Source organism: Narcine bancroftii, chromosome 1, assembly GCF_036971445.1.
Source record: "Narcine bancroftii isolate sNarBan1 chromosome 1, sNarBan1.hap1, whole genome shotgun sequence".
Lineage (NCBI taxonomy): Eukaryota > Metazoa > Chordata > Chondrichthyes > Torpediniformes > Narcinidae > Narcine > Narcine bancroftii.
In genome coordinates this window covers 413,577,704-413,605,019 of record NC_091469.1, presented here as the reverse complement: position 1 = coordinate 413,605,019, position 27,316 = coordinate 413,577,704, and the positions used below count along the sequence as shown (strand labels likewise).

The 27,316-nt window shown below is 41.3% G+C and overlaps 1 protein-coding gene across 5 annotated transcripts; it reads left to right on the top strand.

Annotated features, from left to right (window-relative positions):
- The first annotated feature begins 168 nt into the window (after window positions 1–168).
- On the top strand, window positions 169–4,896 carry LOC138753299 (Friend virus susceptibility protein 1-like). Of its 5 annotated transcripts, none has more exons than XR_011351086.1 (2): window positions 169–281; window positions 4,649–4,896. XR_011351086.1 is itself a non-coding variant. In XM_069916149.1 (2 exons), the coding sequence occupies exon 1, from the start codon at window positions 957–959 to the stop codon at window positions 1,983–1,985; it is 1,029 nt and encodes a 342-aa protein (XP_069772250.1). In that variant the 5' UTR covers window positions 316–956; the 3' UTR covers window positions 1,986–2,287; window positions 4,649–4,896. The 5 variants fall into 5 exon arrangements, 1 of the variants encoding a protein (XP_069772250.1); XR_011351091.1 differs by having other exon boundaries at window positions 4,634–4,896; XR_011351088.1 differs by having other exon boundaries at window positions 169–285.
- Window positions 4,897–27,316: the final 22,420 nt, after the last annotated feature.

Sequence of the window (27,316 nt, the reverse complement as noted above, 5' to 3'; positions counted from 1 at the left end):
GCATAATAAACCATTGTATTCAAAATGATAAGCTGCAAATTATGTTACTAGTTAGAAACCTAGTGTGCCAGCTTGCTTGCTTATCTTTCTTGCTGTGCTGGGAATAGGTGCTTGGGTAAGCAGTTTTTGGGTAATATAAGCCATGGTCCCGCTGCTGAAGAGAGAGACTCTCCGAGAGGTGGCAACATCTCTTAGCAAGAAGAAGAACTTCTAGAGTCCAGCCAACGTCCCGGTCAGGGAAGGTGGAGAAGCTGCTACCGGCGCCCTGACAACCTACTATAGTAGGTGTGCAGTCCTTGCCTCGCTTCGGCAGTTGGGGCCAGTCCAAGCGTTGATAAGTATAGTTGGGAAGAGCTTGCATATTGTAGTGTGAAATCAGCTTTTGAATTTGTAATAAACATTTGTATAAACTGAACTGCTCTCGGTGTGTGTGTCTATTTTCTTTCGGTAGCTCAAACACTGTGACCAATCTAAAATGAACAAAGTGAGAGGTATAAGTTTACCCAAGATAATTGGTGCTGCAAGCAGGATTGGTCTCAAGATGTTTCACCGAAAGAAAGAGGTGAGCCCTGAGCAGTTCTTGATTCCTGGATGGACTTCCAAAGATGATTCGTTTGGCATGTTGGCCAATACCCTGTCTTTGTTGGGACCACCCATTAGTTGGGATGAGAAGTTAGATTCATCAAGTGCACCTCTGGGAGAGCGGGTTGCCACTTTCCTTCGAGAAAGTAAATTTCCTGATAAAAAGGGGACGCTGACAGATGGTTTTTGGTTGCTGGCCACAGCCTTACGCCACTCCGTTCATCGTGAAGCTGAATCAGTTCAAAGAGAAGTAGAATCTCAGCGCAAGAGAAAGCAATTAGAGGAGGAGTTAGAAGCCATGAGACAACGCTGTTCCATGATGAGCAAGATTGTTCGCAGCAGTCAGGACAGAGCCAAAGAATGGGAAGATAAGCATGTCCAAACTCCGGCAGCAGCTCTGTGCAGATAAGGAAAGGCATGGAGTAGAACCCGATCCATATCGTGTTCGTGCCATGATAATGAATGGTGATGATCCTGATGTAATTGAGGATTGGGATGGGAATATCTGGAATGACAATGGTAATAATGCAGATACTCCTCAGCATGTGCCTAACATACTACCCTCTCCACCCACTGTTCACGCCTGCCCCGTTAGGCAGCAGACTTCCCAAACAGACAGAAGGGGAGATGATGTAAGGGTAGAGATTGAAGGGATAGATACCCCGGTCTCCCAAGTGGACCCAGGGGAAAATACCCAAACCCCTGCTTATGCTCTATGGCCTACTCCCTCTACAGGATGGCCTCGACCTCCTCCCCTAGACTGGGTGGAGGGCCCTGTGGGCCAAAGTGGGAACAGGGGTCGGAAACAGTCAATGATCCGTGACTTCTCTATAAAAGAGCTGGCTGCCATTGGAGATCGATTTAGGCAAAACGCAGGAGAAACTCTGGCAGCCTGGCTCCTGCGTGTCTGGGAACAAGGAGGGGGTAATGTATTTTTAATGCCTGAGGAATTATTGGGATTAGGAACATTGTCTACTGATATCCGGGTCACTGCTGAGCTGCAGGGTAGAGGGAGAGAGGTGGATTACTTACTTACTACTCAAGGGGATGCCCTGCTACGAGTATACCCATCACCAGTAGATTGGGATTTACATTTGCAGAACAATTGGAGAACCCCAGAGGAGGGTATAGCAGTAATTCGTCAACAGACCCTGGCCTCTGCCTTGTATGCAGGGCGTTTGAGGCTGTGGGTACATGGGGGGAGCCCTGATGAAGAGATATTCACAGCCGGAATGCATACCAGATTGGTTCGTTCCGCCCAACCCACTGTACGGGGACTGGTTCTGTCCGTAACTAGTCCGCTAATTGGGCACCCAGTGACTGAGGTGGTGCACGCCTTATCTGGGCTTAGAGAATTAGAGTTGGGAGGTAAAATCTACTCACGTACAGCCCAGGTTACATAAGACAAGCAGGATGAAAAGAGAGGGGCTGCTGGTAATAACGGAGCGACAAGGAAGGACCTTTTTCTAACCTTGTTAAAGTTAGGCGTACCTAAAAGTGATATTGATGTGAAACCTACTGTGGTCCTTTATGCCCAGCTACTGGAGAATGACAGTTGATTATCGTTTTTTGAACAAACATGCCCCACCACTTGCTTCAGCAGTTCCGAACATTGTTACCCTTATTGAAAACATTGCTACTGGGAACTCAGGAACATAATATGCTGTCATTGATCTCGCTAACGCCTTCTTCAGTATTCTTATAGGTGAGGACTCATAGGATCAGTTCGCCTTTACCTGGAAGGGGCGCCAGTATACCTTCACCCACCTTCCTCAGTGTTATGTACACGCTCCCACTATTTGCCACAGCCTAATTGCCTGTGATTTGGAGACGGTGCCAATATCGCCTTCCTTCTCAATTCACCATTATATTGATGATGTGATGATCCAAGGGGCCACAGAAGAGATGGTACAGGAAGGTTTGGAGAGTGTCCAAGATACCCTGATGCAAAGAGGGTGGGCCATTAACCCCGCCAAGGTACAGGGCCCGTCCCAGACAGTTATTTTCCTTCAAATTCAGTGGCATGCTTGAGAACAAGTGGTTCCCAATAAAGTTCGCAATAAAATCGCAGACTTGGCCACTCCTACTAACAAAAAAGAGACCCAGCGTTTCCTGGGGTTATTGGGATACTGGCAACGCCATATTCCACACTTGGCATTGCTTTTACGTCCTCTGTATAAGGTTACCCGAAAGAAAACAGACTTTGTATGGGGTAATGATCAGGAAAGGGCATTCCAGTCCACCAAGCAGGCTATTCTTCAGGCCCTTCCCATTGTTCCCCGCATCCCAGATACCCCCTACGAGCTACAGGTCTCCATTACTGATGATGTGGCCTCCTGGAGCCTCTGGCAAGAAACAAGAGGGTCGCCGAGTCCCGCTGGGATTCTGGTCACATACCATGCCTGAGGCTGCCACTCATTATTCTGCTTTTGAACAACAGTTACTAGCCTGTTACTGGGCCCTGCTGGAGACTGAAAGAATGACAGGCGATGCAGATGTTCAATTGCGACCTGCACTTCCAATAATGAATTGGGTTCTGGCTAATGATGCTAATCTAAAGATCGGGTGGGCTCAGCAGTCTTCTATTGTTAAATGGAAGTGGTATATTCAGAGACGTGCAACCAGAGGGCCTGAACAGGTGGCTGATCTTCCGTCTCGCCATGAGGACGTTGAACCCGCCTTGCCCCCTCCCCTACCCCCTTCACCAGTTCAGTGGGGTAAACCATCATATGATTCGCTTACTCCAGCAGAACAAGAGGTTGGCTGATTTACTGATGGTAGCAGCTGGTGGGTGCAAGGAAAGCAAAAGTGGAAGGCAGTGGCTTACCATCCCAAGTCAGGAACTCACTTATCAGAGGAGGGGAATGGTGGCTCCAGTCAGTATGCTGAGTTGAAGGCAGTCACTTCACCACTAGATCCCCATGATCACTCACTTCGCCTGTTCACTGATTCCTGGGCTATGGCTAATGAACTTGTGGTATGGATGCCTGATTGGCAAAGGAATGACTGGATGATACATGACCACCCAGTATGGGGCAAAGAGTTGTGGCAGCTGTTGTGGGATGCTTCCCACCACCGTGAGATAACTGTGTATCACGTTGATGCCCATACCAATGTGGCGACTATCATGGCACAACATAATGCAGTAGCAGATCAGCTTGCCACTATCAGCCGCGCTGATACCGTCCCCCTGGCTCAATGGGCACATGAACAGAGTGGTCATTTGGGGGAGAAGGGATCAGCTATGTGAGCCCGAACACATGCTTTACCCGACCATCAGGATGATGTCCGCATGGTCATGCATACATGCCCAGAATGTCAGCTTGTGAAGTCCCATACCATTCCTCCTGGTCCGCATGGCTGAATAAAATGGGGTGCTCGCCCAGCTGCGGTTTGGCAAATTGATTATATAGGCCCCATGCCAGACTGTATGGGTAAACGTTACATCCTAGTAATGGTTGACACCTTTTCGGGCCTGGTTTTTGCTTTTCTCACCAAGACGGCTGACCAAGCTAGCACTATCCAAGGACTAAATCATTTAACTTCTCGTTATGATGTTCCAGAGGAGATTCAGTCTGATAATGGCTCGCACTTCTCCGGGAAGACAATCTGTGATTGGGCAAATGACAACGGTATCTTATGGGTTCACCATATTCCTTATTACCCGCAGGCTGCTGGGTTAGTTCAACGAAGGAACAAATTCGTTTGTTAACACCACTGGGGACCCTGAAGGGGTGGTGCCATATGCTGCAGCAGGCAGTCGACAATTTGAATCATCGCCCTTTAAAAGGAGGTACACTTTTCCACCGACTTCTTCATGCTTCTGAACTACAGCCTATTCCAGAGGAAAAACAATCATTACCCCCCACTCCCGAACTAGAGAATGCTGGACAAAAGGTATGGGTGGCACCACCAGGTAGTGGCCCTCCTATAAAAGGAGAAATAGTGACACCTGCCCAGGGTAACACTCGATGGGTAGCTATTGAGGGACAGGATGATTTAGTCTGTTTAAACACTGAACGCTTACAGTATCATGAGTGACATGTGTCAGGCTTCTTTGTTCCAGGTTCTCCATTTTACGCTCCTGGTGATCTGGCTTAACAGCTGCTTTGGTACCAGCAATTGGATTTGTAATGACGAGGACGTTCCGAGGGAGTTACCCATGGGAGACACGGTCCGATGCATTATATCAAGGAAGTCCTCGGTCACCCGCCTCAAGTGCAGCTTATATGTTTCTGTTATTATTCAGCATGTTTCAAATTCTGTTCGTGAGCTCCAACGTCTGAGTATTAAACTTATACCTCTCACTTTGTTCATTTTAGATTGGTCACAGTGTTTGAGCTACCGAAAGAAAATAGACACACACACCGAGAGCAGTTTAGTTTATACAAATGTTTATTACAAATTCAAAAGCTGATTTCATACTACAATATGCAAGCCCTTCCCAACTATACTTATCAATGCTTGGACTGGTCCCAACTGCCAAAGTGAGGCAACGACTGCATACTTGTAGTAGGTTGTCAGGATGCCGGTAGCAGCTTCTCCACCTCCCCTGACCAGGACGTTGGCTGGACTCTAGAAGTTCTTCTTCTTGCTGAGAGATGTTGCCACCTCTCGGACAGTCTCTCTCTTCAGCAGCGGGACCATGGTAATATTACCCAAAAACTACTTACCCAAGCACCTATTCCCAGCACAGCAAGAAAGATAAGCAAGCAAGCTGGCACACTAGGTTTCTAACTAGTAACATAATTTGCAGCTTATCACTTTGAATACAATGGTTTATTATGCATTAAGGCTAGGCCTCTGACAGTCTGTGATCAAAACAAGCAGGAAGATTAAATGTCCTTTCTTCAGATAACAGGATCTCTGGCCCCTCGGTGGAATTTAGCTTATGTCTTTTGATTCTAAAACACAAGCAGGTTCTCAGCCTTGCAAAACCAAGAGCAGCAAATTAAAAAACAGGTTAGAATCTTCCATTACAAGTCCTGAGTTTATTGTCTGCGATTAGGTGTTTCAATAACATAAGTGACCTCATTAATTTTAGACTTAACTTCATATGGTCCTGAAAACTGAGCCCTAAGAGGATTTGAATGTGTAGGAAACAGAACCAACACTTTGTCACCAGGTTTAAAATTTCTAATTTTTGCCTTGCGATCATACCAATCCTTCATTTTCTCTTGACTGGCCTTTAAATTCTCCTTTGCCATTTCACAAGCTTTATGCAAACGATCCTTAAATTTAAAGATATAATCCAACAAATTTAAATGCACATCATTATTAACTTACTGTTCCTTTAATAACATTAAAGAAGCTCTCACCCCATGTCCAAAAACCAACTCGAATGGACTAAAACCAAGTGATTCTTGGACAGACTCCCTCATTGCAAATAAAAGCAAATGAATCCCTTCATCCCAATCCTTTTCATTCTCAAAACAATAAGGTCCCATCATGTTTGTCAGGGCCAAATGGAACCTCTCCAAAGCCCCTTGACTCTCTGGATGGTATGCAGAAGATACAATCTACTTAACTCTCAATTCATGAACCACTTTTTGGAATAAGCCTGACAGAAAATTACTCCCTTGATCTGACTGAATTTCTCCAAGCAGGCCAACCAAGGTGAAAAACTTTAACAAAGCCTTTTCAATTGCCTTAGCTTTAATATTCTCAAAAGAATGGCCTTCATAAACTTTGTGGGTTCATACATAATTGTCAACAAATACTGATTCTCAGCTTTGGTTTTGGCCAACACAGTCCTTTTCTTTTAGCCATGGTGGGGTTCAACAATTCCCTTCAAAAGTGACTTATCCTTTGCCACGATGGGATTCAACAAGTCACCTTTTGGCCACGATGAGATCAAACATGTGCCCTTTGACCATGATGGGATTCAACAAGTCCCCTTTTGCCCACGATGGGATTGAACAAATGCCCTTTGATCATGATGGGATTCAACAAGTGCCCTTTGACCATGATGGGATTCAACAAGTCCCCTTTTTGCCACGATGGGATTCATCAAGTCTGTTGAGCTTTCCCTTTTATTACATTTTGTAACATAAGAGACCATTGGTTTTGTGGCTAATTTAAATTCACAGCCATTTTCTCAAAGAGCTAAAAATATTTATCTATCTCAGCTTCCTCAAACTAATCTCTCTACTGGCCTTATACCCCTCACCATGACCAAGAATTTGATCTCAGGTCTCTTCTTTTCTTCTTCCATTTTCCACTCTAATCTTTTCCAGCTCATGCAGCCTAATACAGTTGGAATTAAAGAGATTTGAATTGGAGGCAGCCGAAAGAGATTGGAAATGGAATGGAGGATATTAGAACTACATGAGCTTCTTATTCAAAGAATCCAGTTGAGGGTAAAATATTTAAGGACAATTCTGGAATATAAATGCAAGAGGTATCTCTTCGAAAGTATTTTTACAAGTTAAGGTATTACAATTGGTATTTGCACAATTCCAAAGACATGGAAATGGTTGGCATCAATTGGCTTTTCACATGTACATGTTATAATTAAAAGATATGAATTCGTAGTATATAAAATTAGAAGCAGTCTGGAAAGCTGAGCCAATATACAGTGATTTCTGTGCTCTGTCTGCCTCAGTTTCAGTCATTCATTAACACTTGCAAATACCAATTTCACCCTAAACAGAAAGCCATCGATTCCAACAATAGGGAGGGAAGGTGCTAGGGTAAAGTCTAGGTCTTGTTGGTGTCTTCAGTATGGTTATGCACATCCTGTAGCTTTTGACAGCTAGATCACATCTGATCAGCTGCATTTGGGCAGGAAGCCGATTTATGAATTGGAGCCCGTAGTGGCAAGGCATTTAGTGTCTTTATGTTAAAGACATTATGTAACACTATGGATTCCAGAGCCCGGGGGTACTATGTTTACTTGAGATGATTTGGGCAGAAGATTCTAAGTTCCTGTCTGGAATGTTCCTTGGCTCAAAACTTACCTCTCCCTCCAGCCTGTTCTCTGGAAGCCTGTGACTTTATTTCTGTTATAGAGGAAAATCTGCACTGGATTTCTCATAATTGATATTTACAGAGAGCCTCTAAACACAAACTTCTACAAGGTTCCCGACCAATCAATTTTGTGCGTCTGTTGTTATCTTTACTCAACTGTAATAATGATATCAGATTTTAGCTTTTCCATCTCAAACTGCAGAACTAATCTACCATATTATGATCACTGCCTCTAAGTGGTCCTTTACATTAAGCTCCTGAATCGAAACCAGTTCCAAATACAGAACTGCATTTTCCTTAGTGAGCTTGACCACAAGCAAATTATTTGGACAGATTCATCTATTGGTTTAGATGAAATTACCTATCTGAACAGAGCTTACATTGAGTTTAAATATGACTGGAATCAAAATCTACCCAAGGACAAATCCAGTAAATTAACCCTTCTGAGAGTATATTCTGCCTGAAAGATTTCAGTAACAATAAATGTTGGTTTTGTGGACAGGAGGCCTTTTCACTTTTCCCTCTTCTTGTTTTGAACTCAATTTGCTGAGAACATTTCTTGTAGAATATAACATTTTTGTCACAGGTTAGAGTATGGATTGAATCATGCTTCCCTGTACTAATAGCAACAATAAAACCACAAATTAGGTAACAAATATTCTGTGAGTAACAACCCCCTATTTATTCACCGTTTTATTCAAAAGATTAAACAGAAGAGTGCGTTTAATAGTGCTATGGTTTTTAAAATCACAATAAACAGCAGCGTTTGTAGCAACTGAATGGATGTTGGGCCTAATCCATCAGTCGGAGCATGTTGAACTGTGGATTAAATAGCCATTGCTATAATCTTTGTTTGCAGTCCAACTTTTAAGATTTGACTTATTCTAATGGACAATGATGTAAAGTTCAATTTGTTCATAGTTCAGGTCCATAATTAAAATTGACACACAATTTATGGCGTAGATATATGAAGATTAGGGTACCCTTAATAACTTACTTTGAATCACTGATCAAGTGTACTGTCATTTAATACAACACATTCTTTGCAAGAATTTAAAGAGTATTATTCTTACATGGCAAAAATGTACATTCCATTCCCTCAAACAAGTCTAATTTCCAAAGATGTTGTGACAATTTCTATTCTTTCAGAATTTTAGTTGCTTCTCCATTTACTAATTAGTAAATGGAGAAATTGTAGCGGCGGCTACACTGCTCCTTCAATAACACACATAACCAGACGGGTTGAGCTCAGTGAGCAGACTGGTTTATTGCAGGCTGCTGGGCTGCACTTATACTCCCAGCCCGGACCTGGCTGAGAACCGTGCTGGAGGGCGCTGACGTCACCCGGGCATCACGTGGTCCCCAAGCGCGGGTTTCTGAGCCCCGAGCTGGAAGGAAGGGAAACCCCCCCGACGGTGCCATTTTGGCCGGCTTACGAGCGGGGCCAGTTCGCCTGCCTGCTTTCCCAAGCCTTCCTCAAATTTACTTCAAAGCCAGCAGGACAGGTTTGGGAAGACTGACAAAGGTTTGCTTAACTATTTAGAGTTTATTTATTATGAATTTAATTTACAACAACTAGAACTTGCATTTTAATGATGAAAGAGGATTGACTCATGGATGGAAACAGGACAGTAGTAGCATATCATAAATGTTAATTATTATAAACTATATTATAACTATTAAGCCATGAATTTATGGACTTTTAAATAGATTTTTCTTCTAGTCATATATCACACTTAAGGTTAAATTTCTCAAATGATACAGCTGCATTAATGGTGTCCTTCTTAATCTCATTTAATATAGTTCAATTTTTAACATTAGCATTGTTTTTCTTACATGATCCGACATGAGATATCCTTCACTTTGTGTAGACAGCTCATAAATCTAGCAGATTTTAATGGGTGGATATATGAATGGATTTTAAAATTTCCAATTAAGTGAATAATTATATGATTAGAGAAGATATCTGACAAATCTGTGCACTGGATTTCATTCAGTGAGATAGAATCCATTGCTCCCAAAGAAAGTTAGAATGAATTAAATATTGGTTCTTATAATTTATACATTGTGAAAATGCTTCCATAGCAATTGAACTGGAACACTGGATTTATAACTAGAATATATATACCTACGGCTCCTAGAACGCTTCCACCAGCGTTGTCTCCGCTCCATCCTCAACATTCATTGGAGCGACTTCATCTCCAACATCGAAGTACTCGAGATGGCAGAAGCCGACAGCATCGAATCCACGCTGCTGAAGATCAAACTGCGCTGGGTAGGTCTCCAGAATGGAGGACCATCGCCTTCCCAAGATAATGTTATATGGCGAGCTCTCCACTGGCCACCGAGACAGAGGTGCACCAAAGAAGAGGTACAAGGACTGTCTAAAGAAAGCTCTTGGTGCCTGCCACATTGACCACCACCAGTGGGCTGATATCGCCTCAAACTGTGCATCTTGGCACCTCACAGTTCGGCGGGCTGCAACCTCCTTTGAAGAAGACCGCAGAGCCCACCTCACTGACAAAAGACAAAGGAGGAAAAACCCAACACCCAACCCCAGCCAACCAATTTTCCCTTGCAACCGCTGCAACCGTGTCTGCCTGTCCTGCATCGGGCTTGTCAGCCACAAACGAGCCTACAGCTGACGTGGGCATTACCCCTCCATAAATCTTCGTCCACGAAGCCAAGCCAAAGAAGAAGTTCACAGTAAAAAGTTTATCAGTGTTTAGTGAGGATTTCTATTTGGTTAATCACTTTAAACCATTCATAGTAATGAGTGGCAAATAAACTGAAGCTCTATCTAAAAACTCAGATAGAAATAAATGATCATAACATTACTAAAAGAAAAATAGGAAGTACTTGTGTATTTTTCAGGATAACTTCCCCCGAGAAAAAGGTATGGACACAGCCCAGAACATCACAGATAAACCCCTCCCCACCATCGAGAACATCTGCAGGGAACAATGCCGTCGGAGAGGAGCAGCAATCATCAAGGATCTACTCCATGCTCTGTTCTTGCTACCATCAGGAAAGGGGTATAGGCGCCATAAGACTCACACCACCAGGTTCAGGAATAGCTGCTACCCCTCCACCATCCAGCAGATGGAGCCTCAGCAAAAGATGAATCTTTTTTTAATGCAGCAAACCCTCAGCGTGACACTGAAATTTAAGACCGCATTCTGCGATCCTGAACTAGACAGCTTGAATATGAAAAATTTCTGATGAAGAGTCATTAATATTTCAAGTCAAGCTAAACTAGCAATTGAAAATACATATTAGTATGGTTTACATGTACAGAAAAATCAGTAGCCACATTTTGGTCTAATATAATTTGAAGGGGCTCTTTCTGGCAGAATTAAAACTAAAATAGAAATGTCTGCAAAAATATTTAGTAATTTTGTTGTCATACTAATAGAATTCAGTTACTTGCCTGTTTTTAAAATGAGGCCATAATGTAATTTATCTCAAAGTGATAACATGTTTAGCAGTAATATTTAAATGCTTGAATTTTCAATCTTGATTTTTTAATGTATGTTGATGGTGACATTTTAAGCTGTTAACAATATGTTTGACTTTAAAATCACAAATGTTTGATTCATCAAATTGCAATGTCTTCTGTGCAGTCATGAGAAGGAAAGCAACAATGATGTTCCATAATGCAATGGTTAGATAAAAAAAAGATCATTACTAATCAGTTCAGCCCATGATGCATGTTTGTCGAGCACTAAAGGAGTGTGATTTGCACATTGTGTAGGTTTTTCGAGTAAGCACAGCTGAGACCAGTCAACTGTGATGAGATGCTTCTAATGTTATCATGTGGGAATTAGTAGAATTTGAGATCTCATGGAGTTGTCACAAAAGACAATTCATATCATTGGAGTGCTATTATCATCTGTACAAGCAGCTGATCTCTCTCTCCCTCCTTCCCTCAAAATACATAGGACACTTTTTTAAAATTTGGCTGAACATTCAGAAGGGTTTAGATTAATAGACGCTTATGCAAATAGTCTGGTCCATTCAATTACTTTTGTACTCGGCATTGTTGCTTCTGGAGTATCAGGAGAATAAAACGTTTTAAATTACCTTTAGCTGTTTCTTGACTTCATTAACTAAAAGGGGGTAGAGGTGAGGAATCTGGTTACATTGATTTTAGTTCGAAATTGTTTGTTTCTTGATGTTCCAGTTCATGTTCATATTCCAGTTGGATCGTTTAACTTTTATTTCATCTGTTGAAATTTGCCATGCCATTTTTTTTTGCAGCTTATTGCTTTCTGCTGCTTGTAGTTAGCTGATATTATGCATATAATTAGCTCGATGTACCCTATCATGGAATTAATGATGTGCAACAGAAAGAGTTCTCCAAAACTAGCAGTTCCAATACAGCAATGTGGAATGACTGTCCCATCAGCTTCATCTAATCAACATGGATGACTTTAAAGAGTCGTTAGATGATATTACAGCTAAATGATTTGCTCACTGACCCTCATTTCAAATTTTGTCTGTCAATTTCGAATCCAATGTTAGAATTGCTTCAGATGTGGAACCACAAACCAAATTGAAATAAAGAGTAAATACACAAAATAATTACGTATTTGACAATACAACAATAAGAAGGCATAACAAAACCTGAGGATGAAAGGAGATCTCCAAAGGATGAAGCCAGTGGTCACTGGAAGTCATCTTGGTCACAGAAAATATCACTAGAATTTCTCAAGCAAGGTCTTTCATGGTTTATTGCAAATTTGGTTTTTTTTATATTTTATTTAAAGTTTTCAACCATTTAATAATACAAACTTAAGATACAGTGATTACACGGTATTTAACCCCCCCCCCCCCCCCCGCTTAATTAACTGAAAAAATACAAAAGGAAAATAAAAACTAGAAAGATAGAGTGTGATTCTGGATTGCACAGAGGGTTGGCTCACATGCTGGAATTTTAAAGTGTAACTTTAGGGAAGAAGATTAATACAGGACTTAGGAGGCCGGAAGTACATTTTTTACATATTTATTCCTAACTTTTGCATATACGAGATCCAAATCTGCACAAAAAGTTACTATTTATTTCTTAAATTAGAAGTAATTTTGTCTAAGGGTATACAATTTTGTATCTCGGAATGCCATCCTTCCCTACCTAAATGCACATCCAATTTCCAGGTCACTGCGATACACTTTCTTGCCACTGCTAGTAAAATTTTAACCAATTTAACTTGATGAATTAATAAATTTAGTTTAAGTCTTGTTCCTTCAATGTTCCCCAACAAAAATATATCTGGATTTTGTGGAAAGCAATACCAGTAATTTGTCCCAAAGCCTTTCCCAGATCCTCCCAAAAAATTCTAACCTTAGAACATGACCAAGTAGAGTGTAAAACAAAGTACCTGTTTCATCATCAACATTGATCTGATATATCTGATTTCATTTTATGCAATTTTTGAGGTGTTAAATATAATTGATGTGAGAAATTATATTCAACTAAACTATATCTAACATTTATAATATTAGTCATACAGTCTTGGTAAAGTTCTGCCCATCTTCTCTCAGCTATCACAATATTCAAATCAACCTCCATTTCTTTTTTTTTGATTATTTTATTTATATTTTCACACGCTTGTACAGTCATTTGACGCATTGTGCCAACGATGGCAGTTTACAATCATATATACATGTATTCTTTTTCTTTATGACTTTATATACAAGCTCATGTCTCATTCTTGACCGCGACCAGCACGGGGAAGAGGATGAGGTAGCAGGGAACAGGGAAAGCAATTACTTCCATGCACCTATGTAGCACATTTATTGCAGCCATATCTTACAAAAAGTGCTACATAGGTGCATGGAAGTTATTTTCTCCAGGGGAATGCAACTTTGCATTTTCCTGTTTCATCGCTCGATACTAAGAATAGAGTCTGACTTACAGGTTACCGCAATGCATTTCCTGGCCACAGCCAATGCAAATGATACAAATTGGATTTGAAATTTGGACAGCTTCATTGTAAGCCTTATGTCCATTATATTCCCCATCAGGAACACCTCTGGGTCCTGGGGGAATTGTTTACCTATAATTTTCTCCAGGACTTGGCCTAGATCTACCCAAAAGGGCCTCACCTTGGTACATGACCAGGTTGTGTGCACAAACGTCCCAGTTGCAACACCACACCTGAAGCACTTGTCTGGGAGTTCTGGTTTAGATCTGTTAATTTTCTGCGGCGTTATGTACAATTGGTGCAAAAAGTTATACTGGGCCAGCCTGTATCTTGCATTGATGACCGTGGTCATGCTTTCCCAGCACAGGTCGGACCAACACCTCTCACCAATTGCAATGCCCAAATCCGAATACCATCTTTCTCTCGATCTATGAAGGTCCGGCTTGGGTCCCTCTGAATGGTACAGGTAATAAATTGCTGAAATACATTTCTTGCTGATCCCCCTTTGAATCAGGGCCTCTATGTTACTGCAATGAGGTAGGGCTATACTTGGACCTAATATGTCCCTTAGAAAATACCTTATTTGAAGATAGCAGTGGAATGTTTTGTTCGGTAAATCATATTTGTTTTTAAGCTGTTCAAACGACATTAATTGCCCTTGCTCATAACAGTCTTCAAAACATCTGACTCCATTACGGAGCCAGATGTCCAGAATCTTGTTACCCACTGTCAGTGGTATTAATTTATTTGGCGTCAAGTGTGTTTTTGGTGACAACTCCACTTTAATATTCAAATATTCAAATCACTTGTTTTAATATGGGGCTGCACTTCTTCCCTGTTAACAATTTAATGTCCCATTTATAAATAAAATCCTCTGCTTCTTCTCACCCACCAAGTGCAGATCAATATGTGCCCAAAATGGTACATCTCCTCCCTGAAAGAGAGAGGTGATGTATCTCGATTGAGCTGCCCAATAATATTTTTTGATGTCTGGCAATTTCAATCTGCCTAGACTATAATCCCATGTCAATTTCTCTGTTGAGACCCTTGGTACCTTACCATTCCATAGAAGCCTTCTAACCATACCTAATAGCTGCTTGAAGAAACCCTGGGGCAACAGCACAGGCAATGTTTGGAAAAAATACTGGAGTCTTGGCAACACATTAATTTTAAAACAATTAACCTTGCCCACCAATGTGATAGGCAGGGGCATCCACCTCTTTAAGTCTTCCTCAATTCTTCCCAGCAAAGGGCATCATTTAATTTGTACAAATTATTCAAATTACTATCAATATTAACCCCTAGGTATTTGATCCCCTACTGTGGCCACTTTAAATTACTATTTTCTTTAAATTGATTATAATTACCCTTAGTGAGTGGCATCACCTCGCTCTTATCCCAATTGATCTTATACCCAGATAAAAATCCATAGTCCTCCAGTACCTCATGCAGCCTAGGCAGGGAAGTTGTAGGTTCCGTCAAATAGGTTGTTCAGGTTATCTTCTTGGCTTATGTGGATATGGAATATTTCTGTGACCTGTTTGTAACCATTGTTATTCTGTTATGTTTTATTTTCTTTTGCAACTAGTATTGTAACTATGTCTTGTTGATTTATCAATTTGGGGTTGGGATGAAGGGTGAGGGGAGAGAGAAGGGGGAAAAAAGACTCAGTATAATATACTCTAAAAGGGGACGAATGTTCTCCTGGGTTGTTTGAAATGCATGAGTCTGTAAAATCAATAATAAAATATTCCAAAACAGAAATTGAATTGGACCTCCCACATTTACCAGTACAGCTTCAAAAACAGGATAGAGCCAGCAAATGTGAATTCTTCTCAGGATCCCAAGAAGCTCTTCAGCATTTTCAACGATGTGATGGTAAACTCAAAATTCACACAAACAGGCAGAATAGAACCAGAGAATACTTTAGTGCAGAAACTAGCCCTTTGGCCCATCTAGTCTGTGCCAAACTATGATTCTGCCTGGTCCCCTTAGAAGAAAAATTGTGGGGAAATTTTTAAAAATGAAAATTTAAAAATCATTATTGTTTACCTATTATTTATATAATAATGATCTGGATGATAATGTGGTAAATTATATCAGAAAATGTGCAGATGATACAAAGATTGGGATATAGTGAACAGTGAGGAAGGGTGTCAAAGCTTGCAGAGGAATCTGAACCCACTGGAAAAATGGGCTGAAAAGTGGCAAATGGAATTTAATGCAGACAAGTGTGAAGTGTTGCATTGTGAGAGGATTTACGAGGATGGTGTCTTGTATTTGATGTTCAGAAAGCCCTGCATGTGGAAACATGATGCTTCATTCATTGTTAAATACAGAAGTAAAATGGTTCCCCCAGTACACAGTATATAGGAGTGACATCATCATGCTGGGCGTGATGATATCATTTGCACGCAAGCATATATACATAAGAGATAGGACTTGTGCGTTAAACAGTAGAGCACTGTAGAGTGTGGTGCAATGCATAATTTATTGAAAGTGGCATTACAGATAGATCTCTTGAGTACAGGAGTTGAGATGCTATGTTGATGTTATACAAGACAGTGAAGCTAAATTTGGAGTACGTCTGCAGTTTCGGCCACCTACCTACAGGAAAGATATTGTTACAAGCCCAGAGGACTCCAAAATCCAGCAGCAATAGAAATTCACAAAGACAAATGGTTACTTTTCGTGCTTCTTCTGGATCCGAGAATAGTCTGTTTTGTTGTCCTGGAATAAATATTTTCAATACCGCAGGATGCTTCAGTGTAAATTTATATCCTTTCTTCCATAAAATCGCTTTTGCTGCATTGAACTCTTTTCTCTTCTTTAGGAGTTCAAAGCTTATATCTGGATAAATGAAGATTTTTTGCCCTTTATACTCCAGTGGTTTGTTGCCCACTCTTACTTTTTCCATTGTCTTCTCCAGTACCTTTTCTCTTGTAGTATATCTTAGGAATTTTACTACAATAGATCTTGGTTTTTGTTGTGGTTGTGGTTTAGGGGCCAATGCTCTATGTGCCCTTTCTATTTCCATTTCTTGCTGTAGTTCTGGACATCCTAGGGCCTTAGGGATCCATTCTTTTATAAACTCCCTCATATTCTTGCCTTCTACATCTTCCTTAAGGCCCACTATCTTTATGTTATTTCTTCTGTTATAATTTTCCATTATATCTATTTTTTGGGCTAGTAATTCTTGTGTCTCTTTAGTTTTTTTATTAGATTCCTCCAATTTCTTTTTTAAGTCTTCTACCTCCATTTCTGCTGCTATTGCCCGTTCTTCCATCTTGTCCATTTTTTTCCCCATTTCTGTTAAGGTCATATCCATTTTATTTATTTTCTTTTCTGTGTTGTTTATTCTTCTTCTTAAATCATTGAATTCCTGTGTTTGCCATTCTTTAAATGACTCCATGTATCCTCTAACAAGAGCAAGTATATCCTTTACCTTGCCTTTCCCTTTATCTATTTCACTGTATTCTTCCTCTTCTTCTTCCTCTAGGTTGACCATCTGTTGTTTCTTTGCTGCCCTTTCCTCCTCTTCTTTCTTGTTTCCATTGTCTTCTGTGGTCTCTTCTTGCTGCAGGTGTTCTGCAGCTGTCGTTGCCGGCTGTGGAGATCGACTCCCCAGCTGGTCCCCCCTCCCGTCGGTGTGTTTTTTTTCATGCGCATCGCGCATGCGCGAGGAATCGCGCATGCGCGGTTGCGCACTTTTACTCGGCTCTGTGAGCCATTGTTGTAGTTCTCTTTCTACCGACCTGAGGTAGTGGGGTCCTCTCTCCACAGCGGGCCTCTTCGGACAGGTAAGGCCTTCACCTTTTTCCTCCGTTGTCTTCTCTTCCTCTCTTCTTTCCGTTGATTTTGATTTTTCTCCTTTTGTCTCCATCTTCTTTCCACCTTTATACTCACTTTTCTTTAACTTGTATTTCTGTGCCTTTGTATTTTCTCTTGTTTTTCCCGACTTTTCTGGAGAGGGCTGGAGTTCACCGTCCGGCCACTACTCCATCACGTGACTCCTCCGACAAATGGTTACTTAAAGAAAAGTTGCTTTTAATTTTCTTTAAACATAATAACAAGATTAATCTTAAACTTAACGTAACCCCCTTCTAATTCTAAGCACACATATATGTAATGTGCATATGTTCAGGGAAGTTCTTTGATTCACTGTCCAGTTATTCACTTTTCACTTCTCTAAGTTCATACTGTGCACAGAATTTAACATTTATGAATCTTCGCCAGGCTCTGGTGCTTAAAATTACATGGTTACCGCTCAGGAAGGTTATTGTTGGTTTTAGAGAGAAATTCATTGCTCATTGGACACACACAAACTGATTCCCTCTGATCAAATGCAGTGCTGCCATTAATTTCAAGAGGTATAGAATATAAGAGCAGGGATGTGAATGTTAAGGTTTTGTAATGAGACCTCATATGGAGAATTGTGAGCAGTTTTAGGCTCCTCATTTAAGAAAGGATGTGCTGATGCTGGAGAGGGTTCAGAGGAGGTTCACAAGCATAATTTTGGGAATGCAAGTGTCATCTTTTGAGGAGCATTTGATGGTTCTTGACTGTTTTCATTGGATTTTAGGCATAGACAGATTAGATATAAAAAAGTTGTTTCTCATGGTGCAAGAGTCTAGGACAAGAGGGTACAACTTCAGGACTGAAGGGCATCCACTTAGAATAGAGATGTGGAGGAATTTCTTAAGCCAGAGGATGGTAAATCTGTGGAATTTGTTGCTACAGGTGGTTGTGGAGGCCAAGTCATTTGGTGTATTAAAGGCAGAGATTGATAGGTTATTTATTAGCCAGGACATCAAAGTTATGAGAAGAAGGCCGGGCAGCAGAGATGAGCGGGAGAAAATGTATCAGCTCATGATGAAATGGTGGGGCAGACTCAATGGACTGAATAGCTGATTTCTGCAACAATGTGCTGTGGTCGTATTTTGCTGGGATTTGAAGAGCTAAGTTATAGTGAAAGCTTGAACAGATTCAAGCCTTATTCCCTGAAGTGTCAAAGATTGAGGGGAGATTTGATAAGTATACAAAAATTATGAGGGGTATAGATCAGAGACACAAAACATCTGCAGATACTGTGATTGTAGTAAAAACATTAAAATGTGGAAGGAACTTGCAGCATCCATTGGAGGTAAAGATAAATAACCAGAACTTCAGGCCTGAGCCCTTCTTTTACCTTCAATGGATGCTCCAAGACCTGCTCAGTTCCTCTGGCATTTCTGTGTTTTTATGGGTAAATACAAGCAGGCTTTTTCCACTGAGGTTGAATGAGACAGAACGAGAGGACATGGGTTAAAGGTGAAATGTTTAAGGAAAACCTTTGGAGAGATCTCTTCACTCAGAGGGTGGTTTAAGTGTCGAACAAGATGCCAGTGGAGATGATAGATGTGGGTTTGATTTTTACATAATGGCTAGGCACATAGATGGGAGAGAGAATGGCGGGCAATAGTCTGGGTGCAGGTCGACGAGACCAGACAGAATAAAATTCAGCACAGACGAGATGGACCTAAAGCCTTGTTTTTAATGCCATTGTGTTCTAAGGTTCTATTTCTTGTGCTTTAATTCTATTTCCCAATATGTATTTTGCATTCCAGGCACCACTTAAAACTTACTGGTATTTATATTTCCTGGTTTGGACTCTGAACATCTGTTAAGGAAGCTCCACCTTATTGGTTGAAGACCCCTACCATTTGTTCACAGACATTACTGATTCCTGTAACAACAGGTCCAGATTAATAGATGGACAATGTTAGTGCAGTAATGAATGGCAAGCTATGAAAATGGAGGTAAAGCATATTTTTAATGAAACTTTTAATTCTTTCAAGGAATGCTTGTCACTAACACGTTCAATATTTACTGTCCAATTTTTTTTGTCTTGAATAAAAAGCTGTCTGGATTGGATCAACTAAGAGACCACCTCATTGATAGGTCTGAAATCACATCAAGATACAAGAAGGGCTCAAACCCAAAACATTGCTTATGTATCTTTATCTTTGCTACATAAAGTACAGTTTGTCCTGCTGAGTTTCTCCAGCGTTGTGTTTTTATTCCACAATGTATTCCACTTAAAATGTAATTACTATTTGTTCTTCATTCAGTTAGAGTAAACGGAATAAAATAATTAAAACATTGTTGGTATTCATTTGCAATTGGTACATTGGCACAGCTCACCTATGCAGCAAGAAATACCATCTGGATTTCACTTTGTACTCTACACTTCATCACTTCATGTAATACCTGCAAATACCCAAATAGTTACTGTTCTCTCATCAAGTTTCCACAGCTGTAAACAGACCATACCATCATGTTTTAGATTTCAACCCCATTCAAGCTAGAAGAAGATATTGGATGATGAATGTAAAAAAACACCAAAATGCTGGAAGAACTCAGCTGGTCTTTTCAGCATTTACCTTTGTAAATGAGCCCTTCTTTCCAGGCCCGAAAAGTCAGCAATATATCTTTGTAAATCCTGTAGATGGCAAAAAGACCGGCTGAGTTCCTCCAGCATTTCCGTGCTTCCACTCCAATCACAGCATCTGCAGCCTATCATGTTTCATTGGATGATGAATCATCTCTCAGTTACTGCTGTATTCAAAATGACACCAAGATTTTTCAAAGGCGCACACCTACTGTGAGGTGTTTTGTTAGTGAGCTGCAGCATCCAAAATTCCGACAATGGGGTTTCTATGCAATGAATAGCTTCCCAAGGTGCAAACACCATAGATTAAATCATGTGCCCATTCAGATTATACCATTAAACCACAAATAAAAAACAGGACTAAGAAAAGGAGTGACACTGAGCAGGCATGGAGATAATGTGCCATGTCAACTTAACACATGAAATAGCAAGGTAGGCTTTCTGGCCATTTGATCCTACTCCACCATTCATTATGATCTTTTACCTCAAATGGCACTTTCAAGCACCATTGCGATAGCTCTTAATATCCAATCTGTTTAAATGTGTGCTACAACTGAACCTCCACAACTCAATGGGATACAGAATTTCAAACATCTCATCTGAACTGGATGAAGCTCTAAATATCTGCCCACTGTTCATATATCCAGTCAGGTGAAACATCTTCCGTTCATCTAGTCTTTCAAGTTCTTAAAAATGTTTTCATAAAATAGAACATTGAATATCACTGCACAGTAAGGGCCCTTCACCCCACAATGATGTGCCAACCTATACAAGCCTATTCCACAATGGCTTCCCTTGCTCACACTCATAACCCTTTTTTTTCAATAAAAACATCCATGTGCCTATCCAAGAATCTTTTAAATATCCCATTGATATCAGCCTCCATCACCACCACGAAGAATGCATTTCAAACACTCACCACTCTGTGTAAATTTAAAAAAAATCTCCACTAAACTTCCTTCAACTCACCTTAAATAGATGTCCTCTGATATCTGGTATTGTCACCCTGGGGGAAAAAAGTGCCGGCTAACCACCCTGTCCAAGCCCTTCATAATCTTGCACACCTCTATAAAATTCTCCTCTCATTATTCCATAGAATCTCTCACAAATGGCAAATCTGCTAATCCCTAGAACTAATTTAGTGAGTCTTCATGTACTCTGTTATGTGGCAAATGCATCCTCAGATCAAGAGTCCAAAACTATATGAAGATTCACCTAAATGCTACACAATACACCTTTTGTTCCTGTCAAATATCATAAATGCTTGCCCTCTTCACTGCTTGCTGCACCTGCATCCAGATCTCTTTGAACACCATCACTACCCATTTACACAATTTAACAAATATTTTCCTGTTCTGTAATCTGTACCGAAGTGGATGACAGTCTTCACAATATATTCTATTTCCCAAATACATACTCACTTACTCAGCTTGCCCATATATCTTGGAAGACTCATCACATTAAAATTTTGCAAGTTGGAGAAAGGGCATCAGTTCTCATGTGTGGCATCCCACTTGTCAGACCCTCCCCACCTGTTAAGTATCCTTGATTACCACGCCATGCTTCCTGACAGATGACCTATTTTCCTTTATCAATCCGACTGAATAACAAATAACTTTATTGAATCTATTAATGTCATATAGCCAAGAGATAATGCTTAGACCCTGACCTGAGCTACAGTGGTCATTACCATCCTCAACATTGTGCATTGGACTTTTATAGATGTTTGCCTCAAGCTGGTTCTGAGGCAAATGATCAAAATTACTAAAAACAAAGAAGCAGTAGAGCTCGAGAAGTCCAAATCAGAGATTTATTTATTTATATGTTGGGAGGAAATTAAGATTTAGGAAGACATTTTCAGTGTGTAATTCTGGAGGCATCAATGAGCAAGAAACATTTGAAAGGATGAGGAGAAATTGCAGTGGCTTGAAGACTCAGACTCAGAATGTGCCTAGGAGAGGGGTTAGAATGTAGTGGCTGGGGTGGGGTATGGGAGGAGAGGGGGAGGAAAGGGTCAGGAAAAACAAATCATACACATTGTCCTGGAGGGATTAAAAAACCCATCATACATCAACAGAATGGAATTGATTGGCAAGTGGGAGAGCCAAGGATAAGGCATGATTGACATAAGTTTGTGGATGGGACACAAACTGAAAAATTTGAGTAGCTCGGTTTTGGAGTTGTCTGTGTACTTGTATTATATAGCCAAAATTCTTTGAACAATTAAGATACACAAAAATGTGGTACACCAACAAAAGCCACTGTAGTTTTTCAAATAATAAAAATCATTGAAGTGCTTTCAAGAAAACCCGTTGAAATGTCAATATTTCTTGGGAATTTTATTTTGTGAAATTTAAAATGAGCTTTAGTACATTTTCCCTGGATTTTTTCATTGCCTTTATATCCTTTACATAATGTGGTGACTTTAACCATATGCAGTCTCTTCTCCTTCTCTTTGGCTTGGCTTCGCGGACGAAGATTTATGGAGGGGGTAAATGTCCACGTCAGCTGCAGGCTCGTTTGTGGCTGACAAGTCCGATGTGGGACAGGCAGACACGGTTGCAGCGGTTGCAGGGGAAAATTGGTTGGTTGGGGTTGGGTGTTGGGTTTTTCCTCCTTTGCCTTTTGTCAGTGAGGTGGGCTCTGCGGTCTTCTTCAAAGGAGGTTGCTGCCCGCCAAACTGTGAGGTGCCAAGATGCACGGTTTGAGGCGATATCAGCCCACTGGCGGTGGAGGGCTAACTAACGTTCAAAATAGGCTTAGTGAAATTTACCTAATTTTCAATTCTATTCCAACAGAAACCATTGCTTATTTTTCTTTTCATTATGATCTTGTTCTGTTATATTGTGTCAGCTTCTATCAAGGTGCTAAGTGTTCCTTGCATTTGCAGCCTAGAAGTATTTGATTTATACACCCTTGACAGAGTGACTATTATAATAGAAATAAAACTAACAAACCATCTGAGGTAATGCAAGGAGAGAAACATAGTGGGGAGGGGTTAAGTTGGGGGAAGACAGAATTAACCACAGAGGTAAAGAATAAATATTCAAACAATTAATACTGTACTTATTGCATTTGAAAAGGATATTAAGATCTTGGAGATGTAGTACGAATTTGTTAAAATAGTACTGGGGCTAAAAGGGTTCAGTTACAACAGCATATTTCAGTGTCTGTTTGCTTTGCCTTGTGTATAGTGGATTAAAGGATGATCTAATTTATTTAAGATGATTAAGGTATTTGATAGAGTAGAGAAAATGCTTTCCATTGTTATGTCTTAAACAAGAGGGGAAAAATAAAATTAAAGCTAGATTGTTTATGATTATTAAGATGTGTATCTCATGGTGGGGGGGGGGGGTAAAATCTGGAATACTTTTCCAAAGAGCTGTTGAGGTCGTGTCATTATTCAACATTCAAAGTGTGACAATTTGATTCTTTTAAAAGGCAAAGCAAACTGATTAAATTAAGTCAAGCTCCAGATGAGCAGTGATCCAATTGAATGAAGATATGTGCAAACCATTGCTCCTGTTCCTTTCCTGCAATAGATTTCCCTGCTTTAACCTGGGACATCCATGCAACCAAGAGACAGAGGTATCCAGTGTGCAGTTACAGACCATCCATTTCAGGAGGTAACGTGGGCACAAATGGTGAGAATGTTTGCAAAGTATTTATCTAATTTGTGGATCTTAGGTTGAAAAACTTTCATGAATCAGTTAATCAGGCGGTTTTTCCAAAACAAAATTATTTAAAATGTTCTTTGAGGTCAAAGGTGGTGCATCTAATCAAGTTAATATAGTTCCAGTGTCCCAGGTTCAATCCTGACCTTCAGTGCTATGTGTGGAGCTTGGATGTTCTTACTGTTATCATGGGAGTTTCCTTCCAGAACTTCAGCTTCCTCCTACATTCCAGAGACTTGCTACTTGATAGAAAGCTTGTCCACTGTTACCTACCCCTGGTTTCAGGCGATGGTAGAAGCAGTAGCAAGTTGATGGAAATATGAGGCAGAATAGATTACAGGAAATAAATAGGAAACAAAAAATAATGGGCTTGATGTGCTTCTCCAACAGAAGGCAAGGGATTGGTGGGCCTGAGTTTCTTTTCATGGCCAAAGAAAATTAAAATCGATACTCAGATAACTGAAATCACCATCACTCTAAACATTTGACTGCTGCTGTTGGGCATTTTAAACACACGAAACTGGTTTAAAACAAAAGAGAAACATTCATGCTGCATTTAATTGAAATTTAAAAGTGATTAATTTATCCTGGGGCATGGACAGTGATTTGGGCAGGACAGGTTTTAGCAGATTCTTTTAATCTGGCACGCACGCACACACACACACACACACACACACACACACACACACACACACACACACACACACCACACACACACACACACACACACACACACACACACAGAGAGAAACATGCAATCAATTAGCTCTAAAAATCCGAATATTTTGCATGTTTGGCTAATTTACAAAGACACAATGTCATAGATTTTTAAAAAATCAAGGTTACATTTTTTTGCTTCAGCTACTCAGTCTAGGTGAATTGCAACAATTAAAAACGGTCCATTATTTGTTATGTATCAAAAAAATTTTTAAAACATGTACACTGCTCCTTCTGAAGCCAGATTGGCACTTGGATTTCCATTGTTTCTGTCTCACTAATAGGTGTAAAGCTAATTTAATTAACACCATTCGTGTTGAGCTGATCTGGCTGCATATAATCTCTGATAAATATTGACATCCCTGGACTACTTCACAGCGTGCAAGCAGCCAGCTTTACACAATCATTATGATCAATTAGACCCACTTATTCATGCTGAATCATTGCCCATTTAGTCTCTGCTGATGTCGACTCTGAAGTGGTTCAGCTCACATCTGAAATTTTGCAAAGAAACATTCAAAAATAGCCTATTGATCCTAACAGGGATACTCATGCTATCACAATTGAAAAGCAAGCCCATTTAAATTCTGTTATTATAAAAGATTTCATCATACATCGGGACCTGACTGGGGTTTGAATCCCATGCTGCAAGGTGTTTGTATTTTCTTCCCATATTCTGCAAGTTTTCTCCAGGGACTCCGGTTTCCTCCCACTGTTAAAACGTACTGGGGTGGGGGGTGGGGAGGGTGCAAGTTAATGGGGTGTAAATTGAGCAGCACGGACTCGTGGGCTGAAATAGCCTGTCACCGTGCTGCAAGTCTAAATTTTTAAAAAATTCTACAAGATTATGAGAGGAATAGACAGCCAACACCTTTTCCCCCAGGAGTACATCTGTACAAAGTGAAGGGAGGAACATTTAGAAGATGGAGACATCAGGGGCAAGTTTTAAAAAAAATACACTGGAATGCATTGCCAGGGGTGATGGTGGAGACTGGAACAATAGGAGTATTTAAGAGGCAGGCATGTGGATGAAAGAAAAATAGAGGGTTTTGATGTAGGGAAGGTTTTCTTTTGGTAGGTGTATATAGGTCAGCATAATATCATGGGCTAAATGACCCATACTGAGCTATAGTGCTCTATATACTTTATTAAGATATCAATGTTGCATATCAACTAATTATTAACTTTCCCTGCCTAGAGAACAAAATCTTAAAGAACCAATAGATCTCAATATACTGATCGCAAGTGACTTTAAACATCAACTATTTCTCTCTCTACAAATGCTGTCAAATCCACTGATTGTTTCCAGCATACACTAATTTCAGATTTCCAATTTTTTTTTGCATTTTGACTTCTAACAGTTCAGTGTACTAATGCCTAACTACACAAATCAGATGGTTTACTTGATTAGAATAAATAGCAAAGATCTGAAAGAAGCAGATTCATATAAAAGAAGTGTAGCGGCGGCTGCACTGCTAACTGAAGGATTGCACAACCTGACGGGTTGAGTTCAGTGAGAAAAAACTGATTTATTGCAGGCTGCCTAGCTGGTCTTATACTCCCAGTCCAGACCTGGCTGAGAACTGCGCTAGGGGGCCCCGACTTTACTGGGGCATCACGTGGGTCCCCAAGCGTGGGCTTCTGAGCCCGGTGCCAAAGTTGGGAGGAAACCCCTGATGGTGGCGTTTTGGCTGGTTGCCCCAGCACATGCGTGACAAGCAGGGCCAGTTCACCTGCCTAATGGTGTACCGCCACACAGCCCCCCCAGAACCGGCGCCAATGTCCTTTTTTGCCGGGCGGCTTCACTTCTTGGGTTGGGCCACAACTACTGGTTCGGTGAGGTTGAGGTGGGCTGGCTTTAACCTGTCCTCCATAAACAGTTCCCTCTTACCACCGATGTCCAGTGTGAAAATGGATCCTGAATGCTGGATGACTTTGTATGGCCCCTCGTATGGTCTTTGTAGAGGTGCTGTGGATGGGCCCCGCCTGATAAAGACATACACTACGGAGTACAGCTCGCTGGGGACGTAAGAGGTCCTTGTGCCATTTCTGGGCGGCAGTGGGGGTGTGAAGGAGTCCGGAGGGGGGTAAGTAAAGTAGTATGTGCAGTGACTGCTGGGGGTTGACGAACTCACTGGGTAGGCCTAGCGGTGCATCGTAGACCAGCTCGGCTGATGACATCTGTAGGTCTTCTTTGGGTGTTGAGTGAATGCCCTGGAGCACCCAAGGCAGCTCGTCAACCCAGTCGGGGCCGGTGAGGCGGGCCATTATTGCTGACTTAAGGTGGCGGTGCAATCACTAGACTAGCCCATTGGCCTGTGGGTGATAGGCCGTGGTGTGATGTAGCTCAATCCCCAGCCTGTGCCCAGAGCGCAGAGGTGAACTGGGTGTCCCGATCACTGATGAAGTGGTTCAGGATGCCGAACCGGGCAACCCAACCGTTCAAAAGTGCTTGGGAGCAGGAGTCTGTGGAGGCATTGGAATTGCCTCAGGCCAACGAATGGTGCAGTCTACCACTGTGAAAAGGTAACGGTTACCTTGGAAAATGGGTAAGAGTCTGATGATGTCCACATGTATGTGGCTGAACCGTTCCCGGACGTGTTTGAAATCTTGTACGAGCACTCTGGTGTGCCTGTGTACCTTGAAAAGCTGGCAATGGGTGCAGGTTCTCACCCAGTCCGCAATTTGCTTCTGAAGCCCGTGCCAGACAAAATGTTCTGCTACCATATGGACTGTGGACCTGATGGAAGGGTGGGAAAGTTCATGGATATGGTGGAAGACTTGCCTGCACCACTGCTGGGGTACCACTGGGGTGCCCATGAAGACATCGCACAGAACGGTGCCCTCACCATGAGGAGTCAGGAGTTCCTGGAACCGCAGGCCTGTTATGGCAGTCCTGATGTCCCATGTCTCCTCGTCGGACTTCTGGTCATGGGCGATCTGGTCGAAGTCGAGGCCAGGTGTCAGCGTGCAAATGACCGGTTGTGAGAGTGCGTTGGCGACCACGTTGTCTTTCCCCG